At 38.1% G+C, this 26,717-nt stretch overlaps 1 protein-coding gene across 1 annotated transcript in view; it reads right to left on the reverse strand.

Moving 5' to 3' along the window:
- nrxn2b (neurexin 2b) overlaps positions 1-26,717 on the reverse strand; it is a 654,120-nt gene that overhangs the window by 427,737 nt on the left and 199,666 nt on the right. Inside the window, exon 5 of the mRNA XM_039609711.1 lies at positions 15,158-15,175. Within this exon, the coding sequence (XP_039465645.1) occupies positions 15,158-15,175 (18 nt within the window). The remainder of the gene's footprint in view (positions 1-15,157; positions 15,176-26,717) is intronic.

Genomic DNA, 26,717 nt, shown 5'->3' on the forward strand with positions numbered 1-26,717 from the left:
TGCTGTATGTGTTACGACTGTGGCCATATTTGGTTTTATTATTATTGTCCTGCTCTTTTCTGATGTAGGATTCTAGCTGCTCAACAGTCCTTCTGTATCATAGTTTTAATTTTTGATTCCAGTTCCACAAGCACTAATGTACCCTCATACCATCAAAGATGCAGGGTTTTGATATCAGAATTAATGGAATGCAATCCATGTTTTCCGAAAATAGTAAATGATAAATGGACTGGTTCTTATGTAACACTTTTCTACCCTAATTGAGCACTTAAAGCACTTGATAAAACAGGATTCACTTAGTTTAAACATTTAATATGTTTTCTATGATCTGTTATGAATAAAATAGGGGTTTATGAAGTATATGCAAGTCATTTCTTTCTGCTTTTAATTACATTTAACATAGCCCAACTTTTTTGGATTGGGGCTCTGCTGTTTTAGTGGTGTCTTCTTGCAGGACAATGAATGTGTGAATTGGTTAAATACAAGTCAGTTAATGCAATCAATAACAGTCAATAACAGTCAATAATAATAAGTATGCAAAAATTGCTTAAAGAGACAGGATCATAGATTATAATCAATCCATAAGCTTTTAAACTAGCAAGCAAGAGACCTGCAAGGAATCAATAAGGGAACACCAAAGTGGAACATTGTGAAACTTTCATGTCACTTTGTTATTGATTGGTTTATTTATTTGTTTTTGTTTTACTTCACACTTTTTATGTATTTATTTTTTAAAAGCTGAATCAGAATTTCAGCTTTTGGTCAGATGCTGGTAACCGTCCAAATATGAGAGCCTATCAAATCAGACAAGTGGGCTGCAGGAAATGGCTGGACGGTTTCTCTGGTCCACTGGAAGTTTTGTAAGACAACATAAACACCTGTCTGTGTTCTACACGATATCCCGGCCTGTTTTGAATTCCAGTCAAGGTGGAGATGGACTATATCCAGCTATATATTTGTCACTGGCTGTCAGCGTTTTAATAACTGAGAGCTTCTCTGAAGTTTTCATAAACTGACTTTGTCTGTTTTAGTGTCTATTCTCAGTGCCTTTTTCTTTTTCTCCCCATGCCAACATCTGCAAAACATTATTGGCTCCCTCCTTCCCTTCATTTACATTTCTCCACTTCTGTCTCTGCCTGCTCCTTACATCACTGGCCAATCCTTCCTTTTCTCCCTCTATGCCACTCCCCCCCTCCCATTTTCTCTCTAGCTCTATTCTAATCTATAAGACAGCTCATGTCTCTTAAGTCACCCTAATCTTACAACATCAGCTCTGTAATGCGTCTCATTATGAGTTGTGGGCAAGGCAATCAGACTTATAAACCCCTACTCTCTTCCAACTCCCGCCTCCCTTAAATCCACTTTAATTCAACCTCCTCAGTGCTGTGCTGGGGTTTCATTGGGTGTTATATGTATTCAAGGCCAAGGCTTCAGTACCATTCAGCTCTCACACACTTGAGCCACATACAAACACACCACCTGTGCTGTCTCATAGCATAGCTTGGTGCTAATAAATATGTCATTGGAGTGATTCCTTGAAAATATAGATTATGTCTTAAAGGTAGATCTCCATCCTTAATGCACAAAATTAGGTTGTATCCTGTCTATTCAAGTCTGTAGATTTACACAAGAGAAACTCTCACAGCCCGTGACATGAGGTGTTGCTGGTGTTTAGCTGTCTGTGAAAAACCACAAGCACATTTTAATTTATTATGTTTATGTTTATGTAGATTGCTGCCATCTACAGAGGATCATTTCCTTCCCCTTTCACCCAGCCACCCACATCAGCGATCGTTGTAATTTGTAGATGTTGTATGTCTAGAAGGAGAGGAGGAACATATAGAGCGGGGACTGTCCTTTTTTGTGGTAATTATTTCCTCCTGAGGTAAACCCCTGTATTTTTTTGTACTTTTGCTTTGTTTTTTTAGGTAGGTCATCTGAGTTTGTCTTGGTGAATGGCTCTGTTTGTTCGTTCTTTGGCTTTAGCTCATCCTGATGATATTTTGTTCTTCTCTGTTATTGGATCTACTAAACAATAAATAGAACATTGTGCTTTAATAGTTTTCCATTGGTGCTTGAGGAAATAGCTGCCGTTTTCATGTTGTGTCCTGGCTCCCTAGATGGGCTGCACTCAGATTTCTTGCTTCATGGTCTTTTAGTGAGTACTTTTAGTTTGGTTGGCTGTTTTTTTTCCCTTTGGATAGTTTTGTGACCTCCCCTTCTTGGGAGAAAACAGAGAATTGCTAAAATGTAGATTTGCTTAATGTAGGCAATTTCGATGATATTCAGGTTCCCTGCAGTGCCTCTGAAACAGAGCTGAAGTCTCTTCTGTGTGCAAAGCTGGTTAAAAAACATGCTTCCTGTAGAGTCGCCTGAGGAAGCCATGGCCGAGGCTACACCAGAGGCCGTAAGGGGGCAGATATGAAAGTGTCTGAGGTTGCTGAGGTGTTCGGTGGTGTTGGGTCCGGCAAAGTCTTGGACCCTCAGAAGGCGGTGATCTATCAAGAACCACCACTTAAGAAGGTGGAGGAGCACACTAAGCAAGCTGATGTGTAAACTACAAATCTCCATATGCCACATTTACTCCTGCTTCTGTTCTTCCATGTGCACAGACCACTACTGCTATGGGCTCTGATAACATGCAGCACCTAAAATTAGTCTCACTATTTCCTGAAACTGAAGCTGATTTATATTTCTGTGCTTCTGAGTGCACAGCAGGTTTACTAAACTAGCTAAAGGAGTTTTGGTCACTTTTACAATAAAGTGTGGGCAAATATGAGGAAGTATGTACAAGCTTGTCAGCAAAATACAGTTTCAACTGTGAAATTGTGAAGAAAACTGTGGTGCACACTTATGAACTTGTCCCCGAGGCTTATAAGCAAACATTTAAGAATTGTCGGAAATCTGCAAACCAGATATTTGTAGAGTTTGCCTCCAAGAAAAAAAAAAGTTTGGTAAACGTTTGGTGTCAGGCCAATAAAGTCAAAACCCTGAGAGCTTATTTTGCTTGAAGAGTTTAAAAAATATTTCCCAAAGCAGGTAGTTATTCACCTAAATGAGCAAAAGGTGACATCACTCATCAGAGCAGCAGATCTGTTTACTTTAACCCATAATACCATGTTCTCTGCTTCTGTTTCTCTGGGCATGAAAGTAGTTCAGGAAAGGAAAACAAAATCAACATAACTGGGTTGGAAAAAAGTGCATGAGGTCAGCAAAAACCGTGACTGTTTTTTATTGCCATGAGCCGGGGCATTTAATTGCTGTTTGTACAGCAATCCAAAGAAAAAACAAAGCAAAACAAACAAAAAAAAAGAAACAGGCCTTATTAAAACTGCCTCTCCATCTGAAATGCTCTTTGAGCCTGACAAGAATCCTGATACTGAGGTAGAGTCTCATTTTAAGTCATTCAAGTCTAAAGGCATTGTTTCTTTGACTGGTGATGGAAAAAATAAGGTGCTAGTCACCATTCTTGGGGATACAGTTGCTTACCATTAATTTATATTGGACTCTGTCCTGCCACTGTCTCGGATGACCTTTCTTCGAGCACCACTACACACGATGCACCTGCATTCACCCTTAGCGATGGGCCGTGTTAAGGTAGGCATGCAACCCCAATTCCAATTAAAGGCATTTCATTCATTTTAGGGAAATACTTAGCTGGAGGCAGAGTTTTACCTACACCTGAAGCTGTTGACATTCTGTTTCCAACTCTGTCACTCCCACCTTGGAGGTGCCAAATGTGTTTCTAGTCTGGTTGATTGTCTCACTCTCTGAGAGCTAGTGCTAAGTGGGTTGCATGTGAAAGAAAAAATAACTGGTGAGAAGTAGGAAGTAATTGGATAAATATAGAGGCAATATAGTGTGTGTGTGCATGTCTACTTTAAGATGCTGTCACTGTATTAGAGGGTAGAGAACTTTTTGCACACTAATTATATTTCTCCTTCACCTTCTGTCAATTTCTTTCATTGAGAGAATACAATTATCCCTGACCCACAGATTGTGGTGGTGAAGGTGTGTGCGTGCAAGACTCTACATCTAGCCAAACTACATCTTTGCTGTGACTTTACATTAGTGCTGGATAAAATGGCAGAAAAGAGAATCAAAGTTTATGAAATAAAACTGGAATGGCTGGCAAAGCTCAGCTTTTAAGTATTCTCTTCACTGTGCTAAAATTGCAGTGGAGTGTGGGATGCTACCTGCACATAAAGAGAAATAAACCTGACTTGTAAAGACAGTTTTAAAAAGTGCATTCTGTTTTTCAAACACAGCAGAATTTATAAGAAGTGACATAATACAAAACAATGCTAGCCCTCAGCCTCCCAGTAGATGCATCTATGGTATGAATTTCAAAATCCTACATCATCTGCTTCTCAAGTTATGGCACTTACAAGATTTTCAGAAAACGTGACCCAACTTGACATTCAGGAGTGCTTTGGACCTGAATCAGAGTGGACACTGATTAAAGAAATCCACAGTACTTAAACATCCCAGAGACATCCCAGAGACATTTTTCTGATGACCTTATTCATTTTTTATTTTAAATGAAAAAGTTTAAAATATATATATGCTTTTTGTCTCTCTCTGTTTGTCTTTTTTCAGTGTTCTGCAAATTGAAGATCACGCAGTTTAACATGATTGATAATTTGTGGTGTTTACACTTGTTTGTGAAGCTCTGTGAAATATTCCCTTTGCTTCGTGATGACCTTATTCATTTTTTATTTTAAATGAAAAAGTTTATTATTTATTATTTATTGATAGATAGATAGATAGATAGATAGATAGATAGATAGATAGATAGATAGATAGATAGTACTGTGTATGTGTATTGTGTACACACTGGCAGGGTGATGCATGTTTATGATGTCATCTGTCCTCTGGAGCAGATTGGATTTAATTGGTTGGTCGTTTCACAGCCACATGTCTTTTTTTTTTTTTTAACAAGCACATCTATCAATCACACACACACACACACACACACACACACACACACACACACACACACACACACACACACACACACACAGGGTCCTAGTAAAAACTCAATCATCTCAGCTGCAGAGCAGTATTTATGTAATATTACACTCAATGAACTATATGAAATTTTGTCTGAGTGATTCATATCAAACTGCATGAGGACACTTAGTGCATAGACAGAGACATAAATTACAGTTCCTACCTGTCTTCATGAACATACACTTTTGCAGCTGCCTGTACTGGCCCTTGTTCTAACATTGTTCACCGAGGCCCTTACATGAATCTGACTGTGCAACGATAGATCAACGTTAGCCTCATGGCCTGGCTTTGTGTTACCCCAGAGAAAATATTGTGTTCTTCCTAGTTTGCAGGCCTTAGTAGCACTGATAACACTGTGAGTCTACTCGGCCTCCTCATTTATCACCTGCAAGTACCAGTTTACAGGACACTTTACTATGTAGTACTAAGCACGGATTTTTTCTAATAATTGTTTAAAGTTAGCCTTGTAGTTATGAGTAAAAGAAACAACAATAATTGCATTGTGTTTCATCAGTTTCTCCATTTTCTGAGGTTAAAAGAGTCCAGCTGAATTCCAAAGCCATTGCTAAAATTCGTATCAGTGTTATATTTGCTATAAGACTTGGGTGATTTTGCAAGTAACAATCTAAAGTGAGCTTACAAATACATCGTCTAGTTTGAAAAAGTTTGAACAACACTTTATTTAATTTTAATTGACTCCACAGATTCTAGTTGTTTATGTAGGTTTTAGATCATCTTAGTAGCTACCATCAACTGTCAGTTTTTACATTTCTTTATTCGGCTTCACTTATAAAAAATGGATGCAGAAATTAAGAAAGGACCAACCTCATATTTCCAGGTTTCTTGCTCATAATTAAAGTCTATTTTAGAGTAGAAAAATGCAACAACTGAGGAATGAGTAAATTTGCCACTGTTGGGGCCCTGTCCCCTTCACAGGTTTATGACCTTAGATGCTTTTACTAGACAACATCCTGTTGTCAACCATCAAGAGAGATATAGATAGGTCGATGCAGAGAAAAGAGCAGATGTGATGGAACCCTTTGCCATCCACTCGCATCCAAACATCCACACAGCAAACATTCACACTCTGTGTGAGATCACAAGCGGGGACCAGGGTGCTATCAATGCTAGCTACTCCATCATAAAACTGCAGAGCAGCATTGCAGCAGCCTCAGTCCCACCACCAACTAGACTCCTGGCTCTTGTACTGGTGGCTGTAGAGTTCTTTTCTGTAGCTTTATGAGGTGGAATATAACAAACCTGGCTGCTGAGATGGTGGAATATAGATATTTAAAATCTTCTGTGTCTTATTATTGCAGGGTAATAGAGATGAGTTGTGCAGTACATAAAAAGTATGGAAACTTTCTACTACAATTTAAAGTAAACTGTTCAACTTCTTTCCTTGGAAGTCACTGAAAGTCTTCTGTACTGACATCCCACATCAACCTACATCGCTAGTTAGCAAGTACTTTTAAATGAACTCACAGTTTGAAATGGGCTTCGTTAAAGTCGAAAAGCAACATCTCAACTATCCCAAAATTTAAATGTATATGCGTATTCCATAAAACTACAGCAAGACAGACTGCATTGACTCTACAGATTATACCAGTGAATCAGTGATGAGTGAATGGTGTGCTTTGATAAACACAGAATTTGATGTGTTTACAGATAATGAGATTTTAAGAAGCAACAGCCTCAGTTACACTTGGATTCCCAGTTAAAACTGCATGTACACGAAGGCAGAAACATACATATATGTTTATGCATGGATGATCCTGAATACCACTCCAGCCTTTAACCATGAAGTCATGTAAAAGCTAGTTTGCACTAGAAATGTTTAGACAAGGCCATGAAAAGCAAAAAAACCACAAGAAACAAACAAGAAAAACAAAAGCAACGTGACTTCACCTTAATCGAAATTCAGGGATTTGTTAAAGCAGTGGAGAAAATGAGGTGCTTTATTTAGTGTACTAAATGCACAGTACTAACCTAATGAAATTATTCTAAACATATAAAAGAAGACCACTAAGACTTTAATATGTGTACAGTGTGCATGTGTACAGTATACGTGCCTTTCACATGTGTATATATGTGTGTAGCTCAGTGTCTACTGCATGTATCCTGCTATAAGTGTGCATGTGTATTGGTTTATATCCAGACAGGTTGATTCATGAGGCTCATTCCTCCTATTGGGTTCCCTATCGATTAGGACGGCTGTGGCTTGCTGCTGACCGGAGCCTGAAAACCTCAGAGCAGTTATCGTTAACAGATACACAGTGGCTGGGGTGTATGGGGATCTGTGGGGCCTCTGAAGACATCACACGGCAAGTGGGGGAGAAAGGGGTGCGTTGATGCCACACTTACATATGAAGCAATTTGAAACTACACAGCGATGAGGAGCCAGAGCAAGATCACATGGGATTAGATGCAGTTAGTTAAATGAAAATAAAATGAGGATTAATTAAACCAGTGATCAGGAAAATATGATATATTACAAGTAAAAGAGGTATCACCTTATGACAAATCCAATAATAAACTAATTTCAGACTTGTTGAGTTCAGTGTGTGACAAAAAACCAAAAGACTACCATCATAGTCTGTTTTACTAATACGAAGGTTTCACCTATTTGATAAACGATAAGTTTAAATTTAAAACTATACTCCTAAAGAAACTGATCCTGATTACAGCTTTTATCAAATGTTGCTTGTTCTACTTTGTGACAGCAGAAGACCTTTTATTTTTATCACTGTAGCAGCAAGAAGACTGAACTCAATTTTTACATTAGCATCTGAACAAGTGACATCACTACATAATATTGTAGTCAAAGTATGCATATCTCACAACCACTTCAAAACAGGAGCACATAGCTTTCTAAAGTAAAAAAACATAATTTATAGCACAATTTAATAGGTTTATTTGACATTTAAATAAATGTGTGTTTTATTGTTGTAGAAGTTTATTAAGAGTCTGAATTACATGTCTTTATTTTTGCTTGTCTTCATCTTGTTTTCCTGGCCTCACCCCAACTGGTTGCGCCAGATGGCCGACCCTCCCTGTGCCTGTCTGAGGTTTCTTCCTGTTATAAGGGAGTTTTACCTTCCCACTTTCGCCAATATGCTTGCTCAAAGGGGGCCATATGATTGTTGGGGTTTTGTCTGTTTTCTTTGTATTATTGTAGGGCCCCTACCTTACAGCGCTTGAAGAAGCTGTTGCTGTGATTTGGTGCTTTATATACTGTATATATATACATAAAATTGAATAAAACTGATGTGAATTGCTATTGTGTGTTGACTGTCTCATGCTTTTGTTGAATTAGGCTTCATGTTTCCCTCTCCTCCTTCTCAGACAACCTGATCTCTACGCAGTGCTGCTGTGTACAGATGACTGCGCTCACAGTTGATTACAGTTGGCAGGAGCGGACTGTTAGCCACCAACTCTGTCTGTCATCGCTTCCTCAGACCCACAGTTCAGTGTCATGACCTTGAGGAAACACAGGAAAGTCTGCCTGTTTGTGTGCCTGAAAAATAAAACAGGACTGACATTTAGAGGCTGAGATTTCGGGAAATACGCTGAACGAATCGAACCTCTTAACTCTAAATGGAGTACTTCATAGTAAAATTACATTTGGTATTAAATTCATGTCCAAGTATGAGAAAAGGTAAGTTGAAAAGTTCATTTTATTTCCTTCTATTTACTATGGGAATGGATATCTTCAAATCTGTTATTCCACTTCAAACCTACTCAGGGTTTATAGCTTCACTACTCTTAGCAAAAATGTCATGATCCTTGCTTTAAAACCACCTTTCAATTAAACTGCTTTCAGTATTTTAAAAAAATACAATAAAATAAAAAAAATCACCAAAAACAGAAAAATCTGATGAAAGGAAAATGAGCAGCAACAAACCACTGACTGAGCTCATTCATAATACCACACACTATACAGAATGAAACAATTCTCCCCGCAAAATAGGGAAGTATTGTTGCCAAATTAAAGTCATATGAGTAAAGGTGCATGGATGTGAATGTGTGATGGTGTGTAATAATGTATGCGATTGGCCCCGGGGCAGTAACCAGCACCAGCTGTTTGTAATAAGCTGTGGCTGGTAATGAACACACCCTCTAAGCTGTGGAGCTTCAGGGCACAGAGGCTCATCCACAGCAATGGTCTGATCCAAACTTAGCAAACACCCCTGCTGCTCCCATAATATAATCAAATTACTCTTTTTTTTCCCTCCTCAAATGCTAGATGTTGCTTAAACACACATGGAGTTAGATCAACAGAATAGATGTGTGATCAACCTGGACTTGACACAAATGGCGAGGACGTGAACTGATGGAGGTATAAATTGGACATGTTTTCACACCGCATGCACTAAAAATTCAACAGTCTTCCAGACTAGTGTCCTCTCCTTAAAATGCATTGTTTTCTTTGAACCTTTCATCTTTGTATACTTGTTTTTCTAGGATTTTCTTCTACCTGCTCTTGTATGCCCAGAAGACACTGCAGTTGTTTTTTTTGTTACAATCTGCTACACGTTAGCCCTCACTAAAAGTTAAACATACCTTCAGCCTCACCTTAAAACAAAAAGCATCAAAATCTCTGTCATAAATTCATTATCTTTGCTTCAGTAAAGCTTCCACTGATGAAAAAAGTCTTTCAAGAATACTGATCAAATCCTAGCTCATTAGAAATTACAGGCAGTAAGTCGCCTCTATACTGAGATCTTTCAACAAGATGGAAAAATGAAAAAAAAAAGCTTTGGACTGAAGGAAATCACATCTGAGGGCTGGTGGTCTGTGCAACTTCTCTTTGATTTGAGGATTAGAGCTATGGACTGTTCATTGCTGTCTTAACAATTACTCTGAGGCTAATAGAAGTGGACATCATAAATCTTCACATGCTGGCATCAATGTGCATCTCACAGAGCTCTACATCTCTTATTTCTAACATGTAGTCTCACACTGTTAAGCAGAATACACCAAGTTCAACGATCACACACTATCAACCCGCCATCATTTATAACAATCCAAGGCAATTTCTCAGCAGTCAAGATATTACAGTTTAATTTATTTGTTTGAGGCAGGACAGAGATGAAATATAATGGCAGTAAGTTTGACTGATTGCCATGTCAGAGATCTCTCCAGCCTCCGAAGAAAGGCTGGATGTCAGCAGAGCAGTTACATAGTCACCAATAGGAAGACGAATATTATAGAAGTCATTAATGTTAATAATAGTATTTCTAGGCCACACCGCAGTCAAACTAAATATACATGCTGACTCTTATTTGTCCTGATTACTTATTGATATAGGTCTGAATATGTGGATGTCAAAAAACTTAAGTTCTATAATCCAGTCCCTGCCAGACCCCGACACTAGATATCATGCAGCGGCAAGATAAATATTAGCTTAGGCAGGTCAATTAAAAAATAACATCCTTCTCAAAATTAGCCTGCAAGAATAATCCTCAGTAGGAATCACACACAAAAAAGAATTCAACGAGAGCTAAAGAGCAGAGTACACAAGAAGAATTTTGATAAGGTCAATAGCCATTTTACAATCAGCTGTAAATCTTAGTTCAAATGTGCATCCATAAAAATGCCACTGGAAAGTGATTGTGTTTAAATCAAAAAGAAAAAAAGTGCAGAGTATTGGTTTCTAATAATCTGAAACAGAAGAATAGCCATCCATTAGATATCCAAATCTCTGCATCCTTAAACTTTTGTTGGCTCAAAATTTTGATATTTAAGTCAACACTCAGTTAAGACACAGTGGGGCATAAAATGGCATAAATGGTGCCTCAAATGGAGCAAATGAGTGGCCATTTAATTGTAGTGAGTTAAACTGGTTCCCTGTGGTAAAGGATAAGAGTCGGACGCCTTGAGTAGTAATTATCTCAGGTAGCTATCTCATTACCATTCTCCTCTAGTATGTAAATTTGGCCACAGGCTTGAGTTTTTATTGTGGACTGCCTATTTTGCTGTGCTCTTCCCAGCTTGTGTTATTTATCAGGAGGCAGGGAATACCTTAAGTATTGGTTACGTTTTCAGGTATAATGGAATGTTTTATTGTCCTGTTTGCCATGCTTTAAAAAAAAAAAAAAAAGATGTATGCTTTTTGCACAATTTGTCCCCTTTAATGTAACAGAAATGTGCAAAATACACATCTTTCTGTCAAGGTATCAACTAAGTAAACGTTTTACAAAATTTTATGTTGTTGCAGAAGCATGCTAGTTATGCTATGTTGAAGATGTGATGAGGGCATTGGTAAAAAAAAAAATAATATTATAGGACTATATATATATATATATATATATATATATATGCTAGTATGCTATGTTGAAGATTTTTTTTTTTTTATATATATATATATATTTTTTTTTTTTGTTCCATTAAATTAATTTTAGTGTTAGTAATAAGACATTTATAGCCTGTTATTGTAATGTACATAACAAGGTCATAATAACATGATGTAATTTCTAGAATATCCACATATATTTAGAAGGGGATATATATACATATATATGTGTATATATATATATATTTGCCTATATGCCATCAGTGCAGAAAATAGAAGTAAAAACATAGTTCTATTAATGACTTTATACTTCAGATCAGTCTTTTTACTTTGAAGGAGAGGTCAGAGGTCAACACACACATGCAAGCTCTTCCAAAAATGGTAGGCACCTCCTTGGTGGAGGTACCTAGTTTTGTGCAGACTTTAACATTATTTTGATGCCAATGATGGTTTTTCATTGTCAAAATAGAATTAATGCTTCATTTGAATATCTGGATCCAAAAGGTCCATCAGCATATTAGTTATTGCCAGAAATGCAGTTTTAGGCTGCCATGCAATTTATTCCGCAATAAATTACTTTCAGTTTTAAAGGTGCTACATCTGAATACATTTGATTGTTGGCACATGATTTAGGCACGGGGCACTTTAGGAAAAAAACATAAAACCTCAAAGCTTTAACAAGTTTTCTATGAACTTGTGTATAGAACATTTTAGTTGTATAAAACAAACAAACAAACAAACAAAATCCACTTTCTAAGTGGCATCATCCACCAGCTTGAATCCCTCATTTTCTGTTCCAAACTATGGATGTGTGGTTAACTGAGCATTCTTTGTACCATGTGTAGTGAGTAGGCCAATCCCATTGCAGCATCAGCATGAAGAGGCTTTTGCTGGCTCTGACTCGCCTGAGGTTGGCATTCAAAGGAAGGAGAGAGAAAAAGGGGAAGAGATGCTAATCATCTGATCTCTGGTGAACAAGGCTTGAGAGAGAGAGCGAGACAGAGAGAGGTACACAGAAAGATGTCTGTGCTTCTGCCAAAGCCATTTTTTTGGAGTCAGAATGAAATACAGCAATAGGATAAGGATCTCTGCTTATAGTCAGCCTCCCTGCCTCCACATCTAAGGGACAACAATTATCTCTGCCACAACCTGCCTCATAAGCCTGACAGGGAAAAGAAAAACAAAACACAAAAAACAAAAAAACTGGACCCTCTAGAAAAATACAACACTAACTAGTGGAAATAATACATATCTCAACACTGGCAAATCCTTTTACTGCTGTGGAGATAGATGCGACATTCTTTCCTATATGGTTTTAACTGTACTTAATGAATTCTGACAAAATCCCATGGGAAAGATGTCAGCGTGTGTGCAAATCTGTACACCGCGCTAGTATTTTGACAGCTTATCAAGTTTGAAACAAACTTGAAGAAAACTCATGCACTGTTCGTTTGGACCAATCGACTGACTTTTAGAAAGCTGCATTGTGAAATGCTGCAATCGCAAGTTGTTACTGCCTTTCAAGACAGGGTGACTGTGTCTATCAAGTAAACAATGAAGCAATATTTTATATACAGCTTATGTTTAAATAAAGGCTGACTGATTTAGGTTTGGCATATGGGCTACAGTGCAACCTTTTCACTAATTATTGCATGAAACAGACTCTGCAGAACCAAATGAGTTGAGTAGCAACCTTTCAGTGAATCCTCCGATATCTACAGGACCAAAGCCATGTTGACTTTGCAGACTGGTGCAGAAATAGCTTATATCACAAATCAAAACTGAAGTGTAGCGTTGTTCTTTGCCCAGTGGTTTAAGTGAAGATGAAACTGAAATTGCACAAGCTTTCCAGATCAAATATGAATCAGTTTTAATTTCTTCCCTCACTCTGAATCTTGATTCTTGGTGGGTGGTAAAGAACTGATGTGCTACTGGAGTACTCTTCTCCACTCTGCACAGTAACCCTTGGGATGAACTTGTCCCTAACTAAACTTCTAGTCCCCACCCACTTTCCAAGCTGCCGCAGTCAGACAAAATTTCGAATTAGTATTCAGACAGCATCAGATCTCTGGGCCAAACACTCGCTGGACAAACCTTGACACACACACACACGCACACACACACACACGTTAACCATTTATGTATGAGGATCACGAGACATGCTTCAATTACCACAGTGCAGAACTCACAGGGGAAAATACACCCCAGAGAATGGGTTAAAAACCTCTTTATCATTGCTATGTGAGAATAACTGCACATTATTTTTCTCATTACATGCTACACATTTTGCTGTGCCGTAGATTACTATTGCAGGTTCATAATGCATAGTGAGTACTGCAGCGAGACAAAGCTAATTATTAGGAGGGAAGTGATAACACTGACACATCACTAAAGCAATAGTTGACTGCTACAAAGTGCTGCGAGCTAGAGTTTTTAACTTCACACATCTCATTTTCTAACTGTTTGAGTGAGGTGTTGATACATCTCATTAGTCTGACCACGGCTGCTGTCGTACCCCTATCCCAATCCTTTCTCCTTCATCTGTTTTACGCCCACTGATTTAAAATTAAGTGTTTACAGAAATCTAGCGTACTGTGACATGTCAGCATATTCAAAGACATATTTATAGACAAATCGTCCAGTTTTGTTAAAATAAATTATTTAACACTGTAGAGAGCTATAGAACTAAACAAGTTCAATGAAGACAGCTGGACAGAACCTAAAACCCTTATCAGAAACAATGTAACCTGCGCTTTTTTCTTAAGGCGCCAGGCATGCTCACATAAAAGGGGATATTTAATGCGTCATTTGACTCTTCAGTCAGGAGTAACAAGTTGCGGAGAGATACGAAGGATATAAAACCAGGTGTAAGCGAAATGCAGCTGAAGAAGTGCATTGGAGTCTGACACTGTGTTACAATGAAAGAAATGCAATGCACACCAACCAGTTTTCTAATCTGTTCTGCTTGCTCAAAACAATCAGTTTAAAACAGACTTGGCAACAAATCAGCATATCTCGCTAACCCATTCATCCTGCTTCACAGCACACCCCTCAGAGCACCTCAGGCCAAGCAAAGAACAAGACAACAAATAGAATTTGACCATAACTCTGAATTTCCTCTCAGAGCTTCACTTTGAAAGGAAACTTTATTTTGAAATTTTGGGCAGTAGGCAGCAAAGAGAAGGGCAGCCATTAACGGCCCATTATAAAAAGGAAAGCACTAAACTATGGTAGTAAACGAATGGAAGCTCATGACCAAAGTAACAGGAATCTTTTACTAAAATCCATACATCAGACTCTGAGCCCCTGCATGAATCATTTTATGAGGTTGAAACTAAAAAAGGAACAACTCCTTGAATTTTATATCACGATAAGAAAGCCAGTGCAGTAACATACATTATTCAAACAGAATTAAGTCTGGGTTCCCAAACTGGCTAGTCACTCAATGGGAGCTTTAAAATTTGCATCTACATTACAAGGCGGTGCAATTTATCAGACTCCCAAAGCAGGAATTTAGAGTTTGATCTTTTCACAGTAAACTGTTAGAAATCCCCATTCAATATACAGTGCAAACAACTATAGAAGGTAATATAGTACACAAAATCAAATAAGTGTGATGTGTAAAGAATATAAATGAGAGGGTGAAAGGCAGGAAGAGGAATGTGTTTCTATTCAACAGTTTCATTGCTCAGTGTACACCAGCAGTGCAGAATTCAAAAGGATAATTAGTGGTTGGTTTGCGTGGATGTAAACGTTCACACACAGCCGACTACACTGCGTAATAAAGATCGTCTATAATCAATCGACTGTCGCGGAATGTGGCAAAAACAAAGAAAGATGTTGACTTACCAACTTGAGATGAATCACCTGTAAGCGAAGAACAAGAAAAGACAAAAGGAAAAAGATGGATCAGTTTAAACAGCAATGCCAAATGTCACTCCTGCTCGCATAAAAAATAGTCACGACAAAATGAGATATAATAGCACACAGAAAAAAGAAAAATCAGAATGCAATTAGCATTTGAGGTCTACCAGAGCACTGTTTCACACATAAGCCTTAACACAGGGCTGCTAATTGAGACAGAAGAAAACAACTATCAAGGCTGTATAAAAGTCAGCATTCATATTGTGTTATAAAATAGGTCTTAAAGGTCAAAAGAGACTCTTTCATGCAACATTCACTTTCATCTCTCCTGTGCAAATAGCTCATCCTTCAGCAGGATTCAAACTCATTTAAAAAACGAGTTCATTAAAAAAAAAGATTCTCCATGGCTGCATTTATTATGCATCTGTGACTCTCAAAACACCCGATTATCCAATTAAGCCTATTTTTATTAAATAAAAGCAATCTTGCAAAGAGGTAGAAAAAAACTATTGGTACAATAAAGAAAGACAGTTGTATTCAACAGTTCACTAACATACACACGACTCACATACACGTACAATTCAATCTGAATAAAGATCTAGTAAATGCAACATCACAGCAAGTTAGAGCTTGCTTGTGCTTTTTGTTACCTGCTAAAAGAATGACATAGCGCTCCAACCTATGATGCTAACTATACTGTACATTATACACAGACTAACTAATGCACATTAGACCCACCAATCACCACACTGCTTTGGATCTGATCCAATGTTCAATAGGTGATTCAAAATAAATGAGAGAGAGAGGGAGGGGGGAAAAACATACATAATTTCCATCTGAAATATTGATCTATGCTGTGGGGGCAAATTTCCAATTAAAAGATTGGAGCTACTACATTAGCTTGTAGGTGAGAAGTATTAAAGTAAAAGTATACATTAGTTGCTAAGATCAATGGGGGGAGGGCACCTCCAATTAATTATCTTAAGACTAACCGTTGCAATTTGTGAAGTTAATTAACCAAATACAATATTTTAAATGTTCAAATTGCAAATGATGAAAAGCTAAACATTAATGTAAACATTATAGAAGCTAGCACTCATAAGTAACACTGTGACATACAGGATTTGAAAATGTTTTATGATTTATTTGTGTGAAATGAAGACCGGGGCTCTCTTCATTTAAAAATGCCTTCTTAAAATCATGAAAATATACATTTTGTGAGCTTACTCAAATGCAAAAAGTCAAGAGAGGACAATTTATACCTCAGTCCAATAAGCTGTTGGTCAGAGTTCTCGTATATTGGTGCCAACTATAAACAAAGCGGCCCAGAATAGGCTCTCATCCATATTGGCAAGATTGCTGTCATTAGATGTGTGTGGTGAAAAGAAGCTTCCTCAGTCTCAACACATGGAGGAGAGCAGGAATCCTGGCCAGAACAGTTGGACTGTGGTGGCCCTTTGCCTTTTTCTTTATTTTAGGTCCCGGCACAAGATCTGGAACAGAGCTTAAATGTCCAGACTAGCGGATGAAGGCGATGGGCAAAAAGGTGCCAGAGGAATAAACACAATCAATAGGGCTCAGTCTCCCAAGGCTTGTTTGTTAATATCCTGGATTCTGACAAGGGTATCTCCTGCTCCTGAGTGTTATCAGCTGCCCTGCTCACTCTGCAATCGCCAAACGTGCTTTCAAACAAGCAGTGTAGCCAATGACAAGAACAAGTAGGAAGTGTGTGTGTGTGTGTGTGTGTGTGTGTTCGAGACAAGAAGGCAAATACAGTGGAACAGGGCAAATGAGACAGCAGGTCCACAACAGCTCATCTATCATGCCTTTCCACTTTTCCCAAGCCAAAGTGAGCACACAAGTGAGAAAAATAAAGATGTACAAAGTGGCAAACTTGCTCCTATGTAATACCATGTTATGGCAGCTGTGTACAAATATAAAGTTATGGAAGCCCTCTTAACAGTGTGGGACACTGAGCTGGGGTAATCATGTTTTAGTGAAGATATATCATTCTGGAGAGGTGATAGGACCCAGGGGCTGAGCCATGAAGTCAGAAGTGACCCCTGTAGTACAGTAAATAACCCCAGCTGGATTCCAGTAACAGTAAGGCACTCATGAAGATATTTCATAAAGGAAACGTACTGGGACCAAGGCTGGTGATCCACAGTGTACTAGCAAGCTCCAGAGCTGAGTTGGTTTTTGTAACCATATCCAAGTTTTCCACACTGCATGACACTCTCAGCACCTCCCGCTCTGCTTAGCTGATAACCATTCTTGTTCATGGCAAACACAAAAGATTGTAACAGTGCTCATGCATGCACACAGGTAAACATACACTGCCAACTGTGTGCTGCCTTTATATACTGTGAAAGACACTGTTTGTTCTCATTTTTAAGAAAAAATATTAAAAAAAACCCAAGATAGGACCAACTTGGACTGACCTCTACTGTTTGGATGTGTGCGAGTAAACTAGTAAATGAACTAGTAAATCTTTGTGTACGTCTTTCAAACATTTCACGCTTTAAAAGCTTTAAACCCTCTTAACCGAATGCTACTGTAACCACTTAATAAACCACTTAATAAATTAATGTACCTGCAAATCTTTACATGTTGAACTAGGTCACTACATCCATAACAACTTGGTAATGTGAAATGTTATCATCTAAAAACCATAAAGTTAAATATTTGAATGAGTGTATTGAACCAGTGAAGCTTTTATTTCTTGTCGTTTGCATTACTGTCCAATGATGAAATGAGCACCGTGAATTTCAAATGGAACTTTCCTCATGTTGTGATGTAATTGTGTGTTATCTCTAACTTTTGATCCTTATGGACAAAACTTCTCCTGTTAGGCTCTGTTTTCAATCATAAATACTTTTTTTTTATCACCCAAGGAGAATCTTCATAGTATTTATTTATGTAGGAATTATTTAATTAGGCTGTAACGAATCACCACTGCAGGTACCTCTATATATCAGGGGTCTCAAACTCACGGTCCGGGGGCCACTTGCAGCCCTCGTCACCCCTACCTGTGGCCCGTATATTGAAGAGATGAAATATAATGCAATTTGGCCCTTGAAGTTACTTTTTTGTTAGGGAGGATTTGTTTGTTGTTGAGTGCCATGCCAAAAATAAGTTCTTTAAAAAGCCAAAAATGATTTAATATGAAGGCGAAATGAGCAGAGAGCAGAAACATGTTGAGCTATTGGCTGTGTTAGTTCAGTGAGAGAGTTATTTGTAAAGGAGACAATTTTCACTATCACTCAAAAACTAATGTCTGCATTTATTTTGTTAAATACGAACAAAATTATAGCAGAAGTGCTGCCACGTGTCTGGCAAGATAGAGAGGACCAATTTGTTTATTTGGTAGTTTAATGAAAGGGTTCAGTTAATTAAGAGTGAGAAAAAAATGCGTTCATGTTTGCAGTTTTGTCTTGTTATACAATATTTGAAATTTTAAAAAAAAACAACTGAAACAAACATTTTTGGAAATATCTGTGGGTGTTTTCTTGTTTGTTTGTTTTTGTACTGAAGTGGCCCTCACATGAGGTGACAGTGCCAGCAGTGGCCCACAGCTCATTTTTTAAGTTTGAGACCCCTGCCCTATATGTTTGATTCAGGACAGATTTTAACACCAGATGCTTTTCATGACACAACCCCAGAGATGCACCCAGATCATTGAGTTACAGACCCCCGGCTCAAATGTTCTCTTTTTTACACTGTACCTTAATTTAAAAAAAAAAAAAAAAAAAAGAAGAATGAAACGTAACCATCACAATACGAGAGGTTCACCATCACCTCTAATGTACTTTGTTTGTTTTTTCTTTAATTGGAAAATGAAGCTGTCAGACATTTTCATTTGTTTGTTTTTGCAGTTTTACACACACACACACACACACACACACACACACACACACACACACACACACACACACACAGGAAGTTGTCTTCTTCCTCTCTCATCTTCATCTCTCTCTCTGTTATCCTGGTTAGCTTCTCTCCTTTCAGCACCTCTTTACAGTACCATAGTCCTGCTCCTGGGTAAAGAGCCCAGAGAGCTTTTATCTGCAAAAGCACTTTTGGGATGTGTCCACTTAGAAGAAGAATAAACTTTGTTTTTTGTTTCTCAAAAACAAAAATTAAATAAATAAAATGATAATGCAGGTAAAACAAAACCATTTTTCTGGATACTCGCTTCTTTGGTTGCGACTTGCAGCTGGCCATATACAGGTGAAGGCAGACTGGCTCTTTCATTTATTTCCAGTCTAACCTTAAGGTTATATATATATATCCGTTATCTATAGTGATTGTGCTCCGCTAACCTCTAATGATATTCTTTTTTTAAATTATAAATATTATTTATAGAATGCCAAATCGATTATCCGGTCCAGTCCAAAGGAGCTTTGTGTCATCATCTGGAATTGAACCAGTGATAGTTTTGCTTGCTAAGCAAATGTGTTAACCACTACATAATGGAAGATAAAAACCTGAGTGATTGAGCGATTAACATTTCAGTTCAAATTGAGTTAGTTGCACTTGACAAGTCAAACTACCCTGACACAAATGTTATGATTACACAAAAATATATGCAATGCATCCACTCTGTGCTATAATTAAATTGGACAAATCCTAATAGTTGGTTACATTAGAAAATCCAGGAAATAAAAACAAAACAACTTAATAAGTTTTAAAAGTATACCTTTCTAAGTTTTCTAAGTTATTTTAAGCCCCTGCTATTTTTATACTTACACCCACAAAGATCATTTATGTTTTCAGAGTTGCTACTTTTCAAAAAGCATGTGAGGTAAAAGACAGAGATGGTGTGTGTTAGGCAACAACATAAACAACCTGTCAGAAATAAATGATTTCAGTAAAACACTAACTCAGCATGACTCCTAGTTGAACTGTTTCACAGCGTTTATTTCATCTCACCAGCACACTTCTGTCTACTGACAAAAACACCAACTAAATGCTTCTTAGTGTGGTCTCCTGCAACGTGAGTACAACTAGAAAAGTTTGACAATGTCAGTCAGTGCTGTACACAGAGCAGTAACCTTCGGCTTTGGTGGAAAATGTATTAAAATGGGGCAAATGGCTTTGAATTTAGTGAGTCACTGAGAGACTGTAGGAAAATTCTTCACTCATACTCATACAGAGATGTCAATGCAACTATTGTAATTAGTTGGTGTTTACCTCAAAAGTAACCAAAGAGGGAAAAAGCATGCAGGTCTTAGAGAATTAGTAAAAAAAAATTTGAGAATTTTCATTAAAAAAAATAGATATAAATAGTTGGCAATGTAAGGAATAAAACACCATATATTCCCACTGAGGAGGTTCACTTTGAATATTTCCTTTTGTGGTTATGCAGATGACACACTGAACATATTGATGTCAGCTCAGATTTTTTAGTCCCCTTTAATCACTTGTAAACTGCACTAAACAAATTAGCCAGTGGATGTGCCAAAACCTCCTGCAGTTGTACTCAGACTGAAATGGATTATCCATTATTTTAAGAGCTACATATAGACAATTATAAAATCAGCCTATTACTATCTTAAAAGTAAAATATTAAAGGATATCTCTCTAAACCATATACAGAAATGTTCACGCATTTATTTTTAGCATATTTTTTATTTTTTGCATTTTTTCATTATTGCTTCATAGACTTGTTCACTATCCAGTGAGAGATATCAGGCTGAACAAGGTGAGACCACCAGTTTCCACTCAGAGAAGCAAAATATAAATTATTAACAAGCTACAGTTACTTAGGCTTCACAGCTTTTGACATGAGGTAAAACGTTCATACAGCTCAGTGCTAAGAACACGATTTGCCTCGGGTAAATCATTTGAAATGGTACTTTCATTCATTCACAGAGAAAAAATGTCACCGACAAGAAATAATTCAGTGTTTGGCCTTTAAATAGCATCCTCACTTTAACTTTATGACTTGTCTGTGTTTGAATGTGGGTGCACTGGAGACTGAGTAAAAGTATGCGAGTTAAACTTGGCACAATCTATATTTATTTCTATGCTTGGAGGCAAAAAATAAACACTAATGTGACACAGCTCATACTGTTATGAAATTCCATTTGCGTCACCACAGCGACTTCTGAGAGGTGTGACAGGTGTCGTTCACAGAGGCAAACTGAGGCTTCTGAGGCACACGATTTTAATTTGGAAACACGAGTTCTGTTTGTGGGAATGCGCATGGCCATGCTACCGCTCACAACAACTTATTTTAATCAAATAACGGTAAGAACGCTTGCTGAAGAACTGTATGTAATATATCTCTTCCAGTATTAATAGTAAAATGTTACCTAAATATTATGCTTGACATTTAAATGAGTAAGTGCCCACAGATTTTCAGTTGGGTGCATAAATACCACTTTCTGAATAAGTGAAAAGAAGAATGAAGATAAATTTATGAGCCCTTCTTATCAATCTGCCTCTTCAGCTTTTCTGCACTTATCAGTGTGAGCCCTTCGCCCATATTGCAGTCTACAGTTACTTGACAAAAACACAATTAAAAAAAAAATCATCTGTGAGCTACTACCTTATCATGGTGGAGGGGTTTGTTTGTCCAAGTGATCCCAGGGGCTATTTTGTTGGGGGGGGTTGCCCCTGGTAAACTCTCCCACACCAAATACGTCATGGGTGAGGGTTAATACAAAGAGCTACTGGGACATGTAGTCTAGCTACTGGCTAGATATATTCAGGCTCACCTCAACACATGGCTCTAGCTTTGGAACCAGTTTCCTGGAGAGGTGCTAGACTGATCCAGTCTGAGTTTCTCTCACCAAGAGGAAGTAGGTAGGGGTGGGTATCGTGGGTATCACACAGCCTGTACATTGGGATTTTTCCCAGTGGATGACAGGATTGCTTTCCTGTGTATTCGGATTGTGGAATGCATCATGACTCTCATTTGGTCTTATATGCCAAATGACAGTCCAGAGTACCCAACCTTCTTCAAATCTCTGGATGCAGTGCTGGAGGGTGCTCCATCTGATGACTCCACTGTGGCTGCATACTGGAGTCTTTAACATTCACATTGACAATAACAGTGTGTATAGCTGCTCTTTGTAACCTTTGACATAAATTCTATGGACAGATATTCTAGACTGAGCCAATCAACAGAATCTGTTCTCTGCTTTTGGATAATGTGGTTCTGCTGGTTCCCTTAGGTGGTGGCCTCGAGCTCACACTGGACTGGTTAAAGTGTAAAGCATCAGGAATGAAATTAGCACCTCCAGCTCATGAGTTATGGGAGACAGGAGTGGAAGATTGAGAGATGGATTGGTGCCATGTCTGAAGTGATGGGTACACTGTGGAAATGAAAGCGCTGAGCTTGGGTTTTGACCAAAAGAATAACATTGCGGATACACTCAGTGGAAATTTGCTGTATTTGAACTGTGGCTATCACAGTGATAATGTTAGAATTTCAGTCATTTGTGAGGACCCAGAGTATAGCCACTACTTCTCCACATCAAAAAGTGCCAGCTGAGGTGGGTTGGGTATCTGATTAGAATAGGATGGACAAGGTGCTCTGGGCATGTCCTACCAGGAGGAAGCCCTGTGATAGGCCCAGGGCACACTAGAGAGAAGACATCTCTTAACTGGGCAGGGAAAACCTCAGTGTTTCTCCAGCTAAACTGAAGGAGTTGGCTGGGTAGATGGAGGTTTGGGATTCTCTGCTTAGGCTGCTGCCCCGACATAAGTCGGATAAGTCCTGGATAAGTGGCAAAAAATGGATGGTTGGACAATTAAAAAAGTAATTAGCAAAAAACTGTAATTCCCCAGCAGTGGTTTGGGGGTTAGGACAGGCAGGCCATGCATACAACTTTCTCAGTATTCACAACTAACACACTGTAAGTGGCTTGATAATAAACTTAAATCCATACTAAAATATAAAATAAAATATACACACAAATTAAATCCGTAACCATTACTGCTACTGTAATACTATTATAACTATAATAAAATAAAATAAAAATATTTAAAATAATAATTTTATTTAACAATATATACAATGGTATCGAGGTTTCAATAGAATTGCAGTACTGCAACAGACAAAGAAATTTCAGGAGAACACTGAAAGGAGAAAAGGCATAAAACAAACCCTCAGGCTGTGTGTGGGCCGTGATATTTGGCCTCAGAGGTGGATTATTGTTCTTCAGAGTGAAAGAGGGTGAACAAGTTGCTGTCACCCTTGAAGCAAAACCAGTTAAAACGTCTGCCATGGGAAGCAGCAGCAGATCTCAATGATGTGATTAGGGTGGAGTCCTTACTTTCTTGGTTTCCGACCTTATCTACACATCGAGTCTGCTGCTGAGGTAATTGGAGGAAGGAGCCAACATACCTGACTCACTGGAGATGGCGCTTTAAGTAAAGGCTGCATGAATACTGGAACCAGGAGGCAGCAACTGAGAATGCTATGGGCATGACATGGCAGGAATATATTGTAGGTGTTAGGCTTTTTTTCTCTTTCTTCAGGGTGACTCCACAAAAAAACTACAAATACCTCACAAACACCTGAACTTACTGTACCCAACTGGACTGGATTTCAAAACTGAGATAACAATAATAGACTCAATAAATATTTTCATCCCTCTGTCAATTTCATCCAAACGTCCAATCTTTGAAGCCTACAATTTGGTTTACTACACCTGATTAATTGTGGCATGATCTTGCTGTAGAATTGGATTAGTAGTTATCATATCAGCAGGGGTTCAGATTTCAATTTGTCACGTGGATCATGTAGCCTTCAAATAGTTCCTGCAAGGAGCACATGCATTGAAGCATGTGCTAATAAGTCTGTGAAGGTTCTCAGTCATCCAGGTCATCGTAGTCTATGAAATTTGGAAATAAAACCGTCTGGATTTCTTTAAGTTTCCTTGAAGATGTTTCACCTCTCATCCAAAAAGCTTCTTCAGTTCTAAGAGCAATTGGTGGAGAGTCCCAGATTGAAAGAGGAGTGAAAGAAGCCATCTATGTCCACTGTGAACGACCATCTTTGAACAGAGGTGGTGGCTTACGACACCAACTGTCTATAATCCAGTTTTGAGATCCCTTCCCAGACGCCTAAACGCCCACTCACATCCTGGGCCATTTGACCTCAGTAAATCATATGATAGGGTGGGGCTAGGCTTCACAATGGGTTCACCCGAAACCTTGGCTGGTTGTGACCCACACCTGTTTTCACACTTTGGCTCATGTGATTAGGTAGAGAATCAACAGGGAGTCTATGACCCTCTTGGGGACACTCCCATAGGGCTTAAAATTTGACTCTCCACCAGTTAATCTTAGGACTGAAGGAGCTTTTCGGATGAGAGGTGAAACATCTTCAAGGAAGTCCAGATGCCTTTCTTTCCAAGCTCCTTAGACGTGTGCTAATACCATACAGACTTGTTTTCTTAAACATAGGATGTTAAGAACCTAGCGTTTGTTGCTAACTTTTGGAACTATTGCAAGGTCCCATGATTCGAACATTTTTGTGAAAAAAAGAAAAAAAAGAAACTTTTTAATTGGAACTTTCAGGGTTCTGAAGAGAAAGCCTGACAAACACAACAGCAAGCACCAACCAAAAACAGATAATAAATAAATAAATAAAAACTGAAGTGTGTATTAAATTGCAAAAAAAAAATAATTTAAAAGCATATTTTTAGCATAATTTGACAAGTGCTACTAAGATGAACACATTAGGATATTCCTTTGTTTTGAATAAGAATGACCCTAAAGCAAGAATATAATCGAATATAATCATATAGTCTCTAAGAATAAATCAAGCAAAACATTTTACAAAAGATTTCAAAATCTCCAAGATAAATAATATTCTATTATAAATGTAATTAGTACAATAATTAATTATTATTAATAATGAAATAATTCATTCTTCTTTATCTCATATGATCCTGCTACCTCCAAAGGAGACAAGAGAAAGCCGTTGCCAGGTAACAGTGCTAAAGTTGAGCAACTGGATTGGGTTGATAGCCAGTGTTGTTTTCTGAGGAGGCACCAGTCCTTTTTGACCCTCAGAGGCCAGCCAGCTTGAAAGGCTTCCCACCAGAAAATATGATTTACTGCCACAACTGTCATCATATCCTTACTTGATTGCTATGTGAAGAGAAAGAAATATAATAATGAATTGGGTTTCAGTAGAAAGATATGTAATAAATGGGTTTCAAGTTCCATGTAATACAGCGAAATGCACATAGGTAGTGGCATGCTGCTTAATGAACTCATCATGCTTCTGACATTGTTCAGTTGTACTTTTACAGCTTATTTCCACAACAAAACAAACATTATTTATCTTATCTTGGGTAAGGACAGGAGGCAAAATATGTCAGACAAAACCAATATCAACCAATATCTTTAACATCTATCCTTCATTTAGTCTAGTGAACTTGCATACTTTTCTTATTAACTAATGTTTTCTTTAAAAGTGTATGTTTCAGTCTCCCATAGTGCCAACCCATCACCTGTTCTGTGAAATTCAGTGACCTTGAGGGTGTTCCCCTATGATATGACAAGATACCTCTTCGTTGTTGGATTTTGCTGTTTGACCAGTGCTTCACACACACGCATACACACACACACACACACACACACACACACACACACTGATCCCCTACTCTTGGTGTGCCTGCACATCTCTTTCCTGGACCCCAGTCCTTGCTCTAATCCCCTGGACTCGATGCTGAGGCTGCAGGCTGGTAATTGACCAAATCCCCTTCTGCTACCTTCAACCCATACCTCTCCTATGATGTCAAGTGCTCCTTGACAGTACACATGCAGACAGACACGTGCTTATAATACAAATAGACATATCCATACGTGCATGGAAATAAAACCAATCCAAAATGCCTCAACATTCAGGTTTTATTTTATCAGCTGTCAGACCGAACACCATTTTCTTGGCTTGCGGTAAAGGATTATTTCTTTCTCCAAGGTTTTCAGTTAATGAAGTATCGGCATTTTCAGCTGGTATGGCTTAGGTCTGCTTTCTGCCTCTTTTTCTGTAATAAGTTCCATTTTATATCTCCATTCTCAAAACTGTCACTGAAAAACATCCGCATTTGATCGCTGATTTCATTAAATGCTTTGTTTTCTCCTTGCAAAACACTAGAGTGCTCCCCAATTTGCCATTAGAGAGCTCCGGCAAGAACAATGTGTAATTTTAGTCTGCCACTGAAACTGTCGGAGGTGTCACTCAAGAGCAAAACATTGACGCTAAACGCTAGATAGGAATTGAAATGTTTTCCTTTCTTGGAAAATTGAGATTACATACGCTGATAGACGATAAAATGGGCAAACCCAAGAGATATTTAAACATCATCTAAGCTTCGGTGTTACAATGTCTAAAATGTTTTTTATCCAAGGTAAGGAAAATAACATCTAATTAGGGCATTTTTATGTTTTATATTTAGCACACAAAGAAAACATTTGTAAGCAGATATTATTACTACAATAACTGGATGCATTGTCTGTGAAGGTTCTCAGTCATCCAGGTCATCGTAGACTAAGGAGCTTGGAAAGAAAAGCTTGGACT

This window comes from Oreochromis aureus, linkage group 3 (genome assembly GCF_013358895.1).
Source record: "Oreochromis aureus strain Israel breed Guangdong linkage group 3, ZZ_aureus, whole genome shotgun sequence".
In the NCBI taxonomy this organism is placed as follows: Eukaryota; Metazoa; Chordata; class Actinopteri; order Cichliformes; family Cichlidae; genus Oreochromis; species Oreochromis aureus.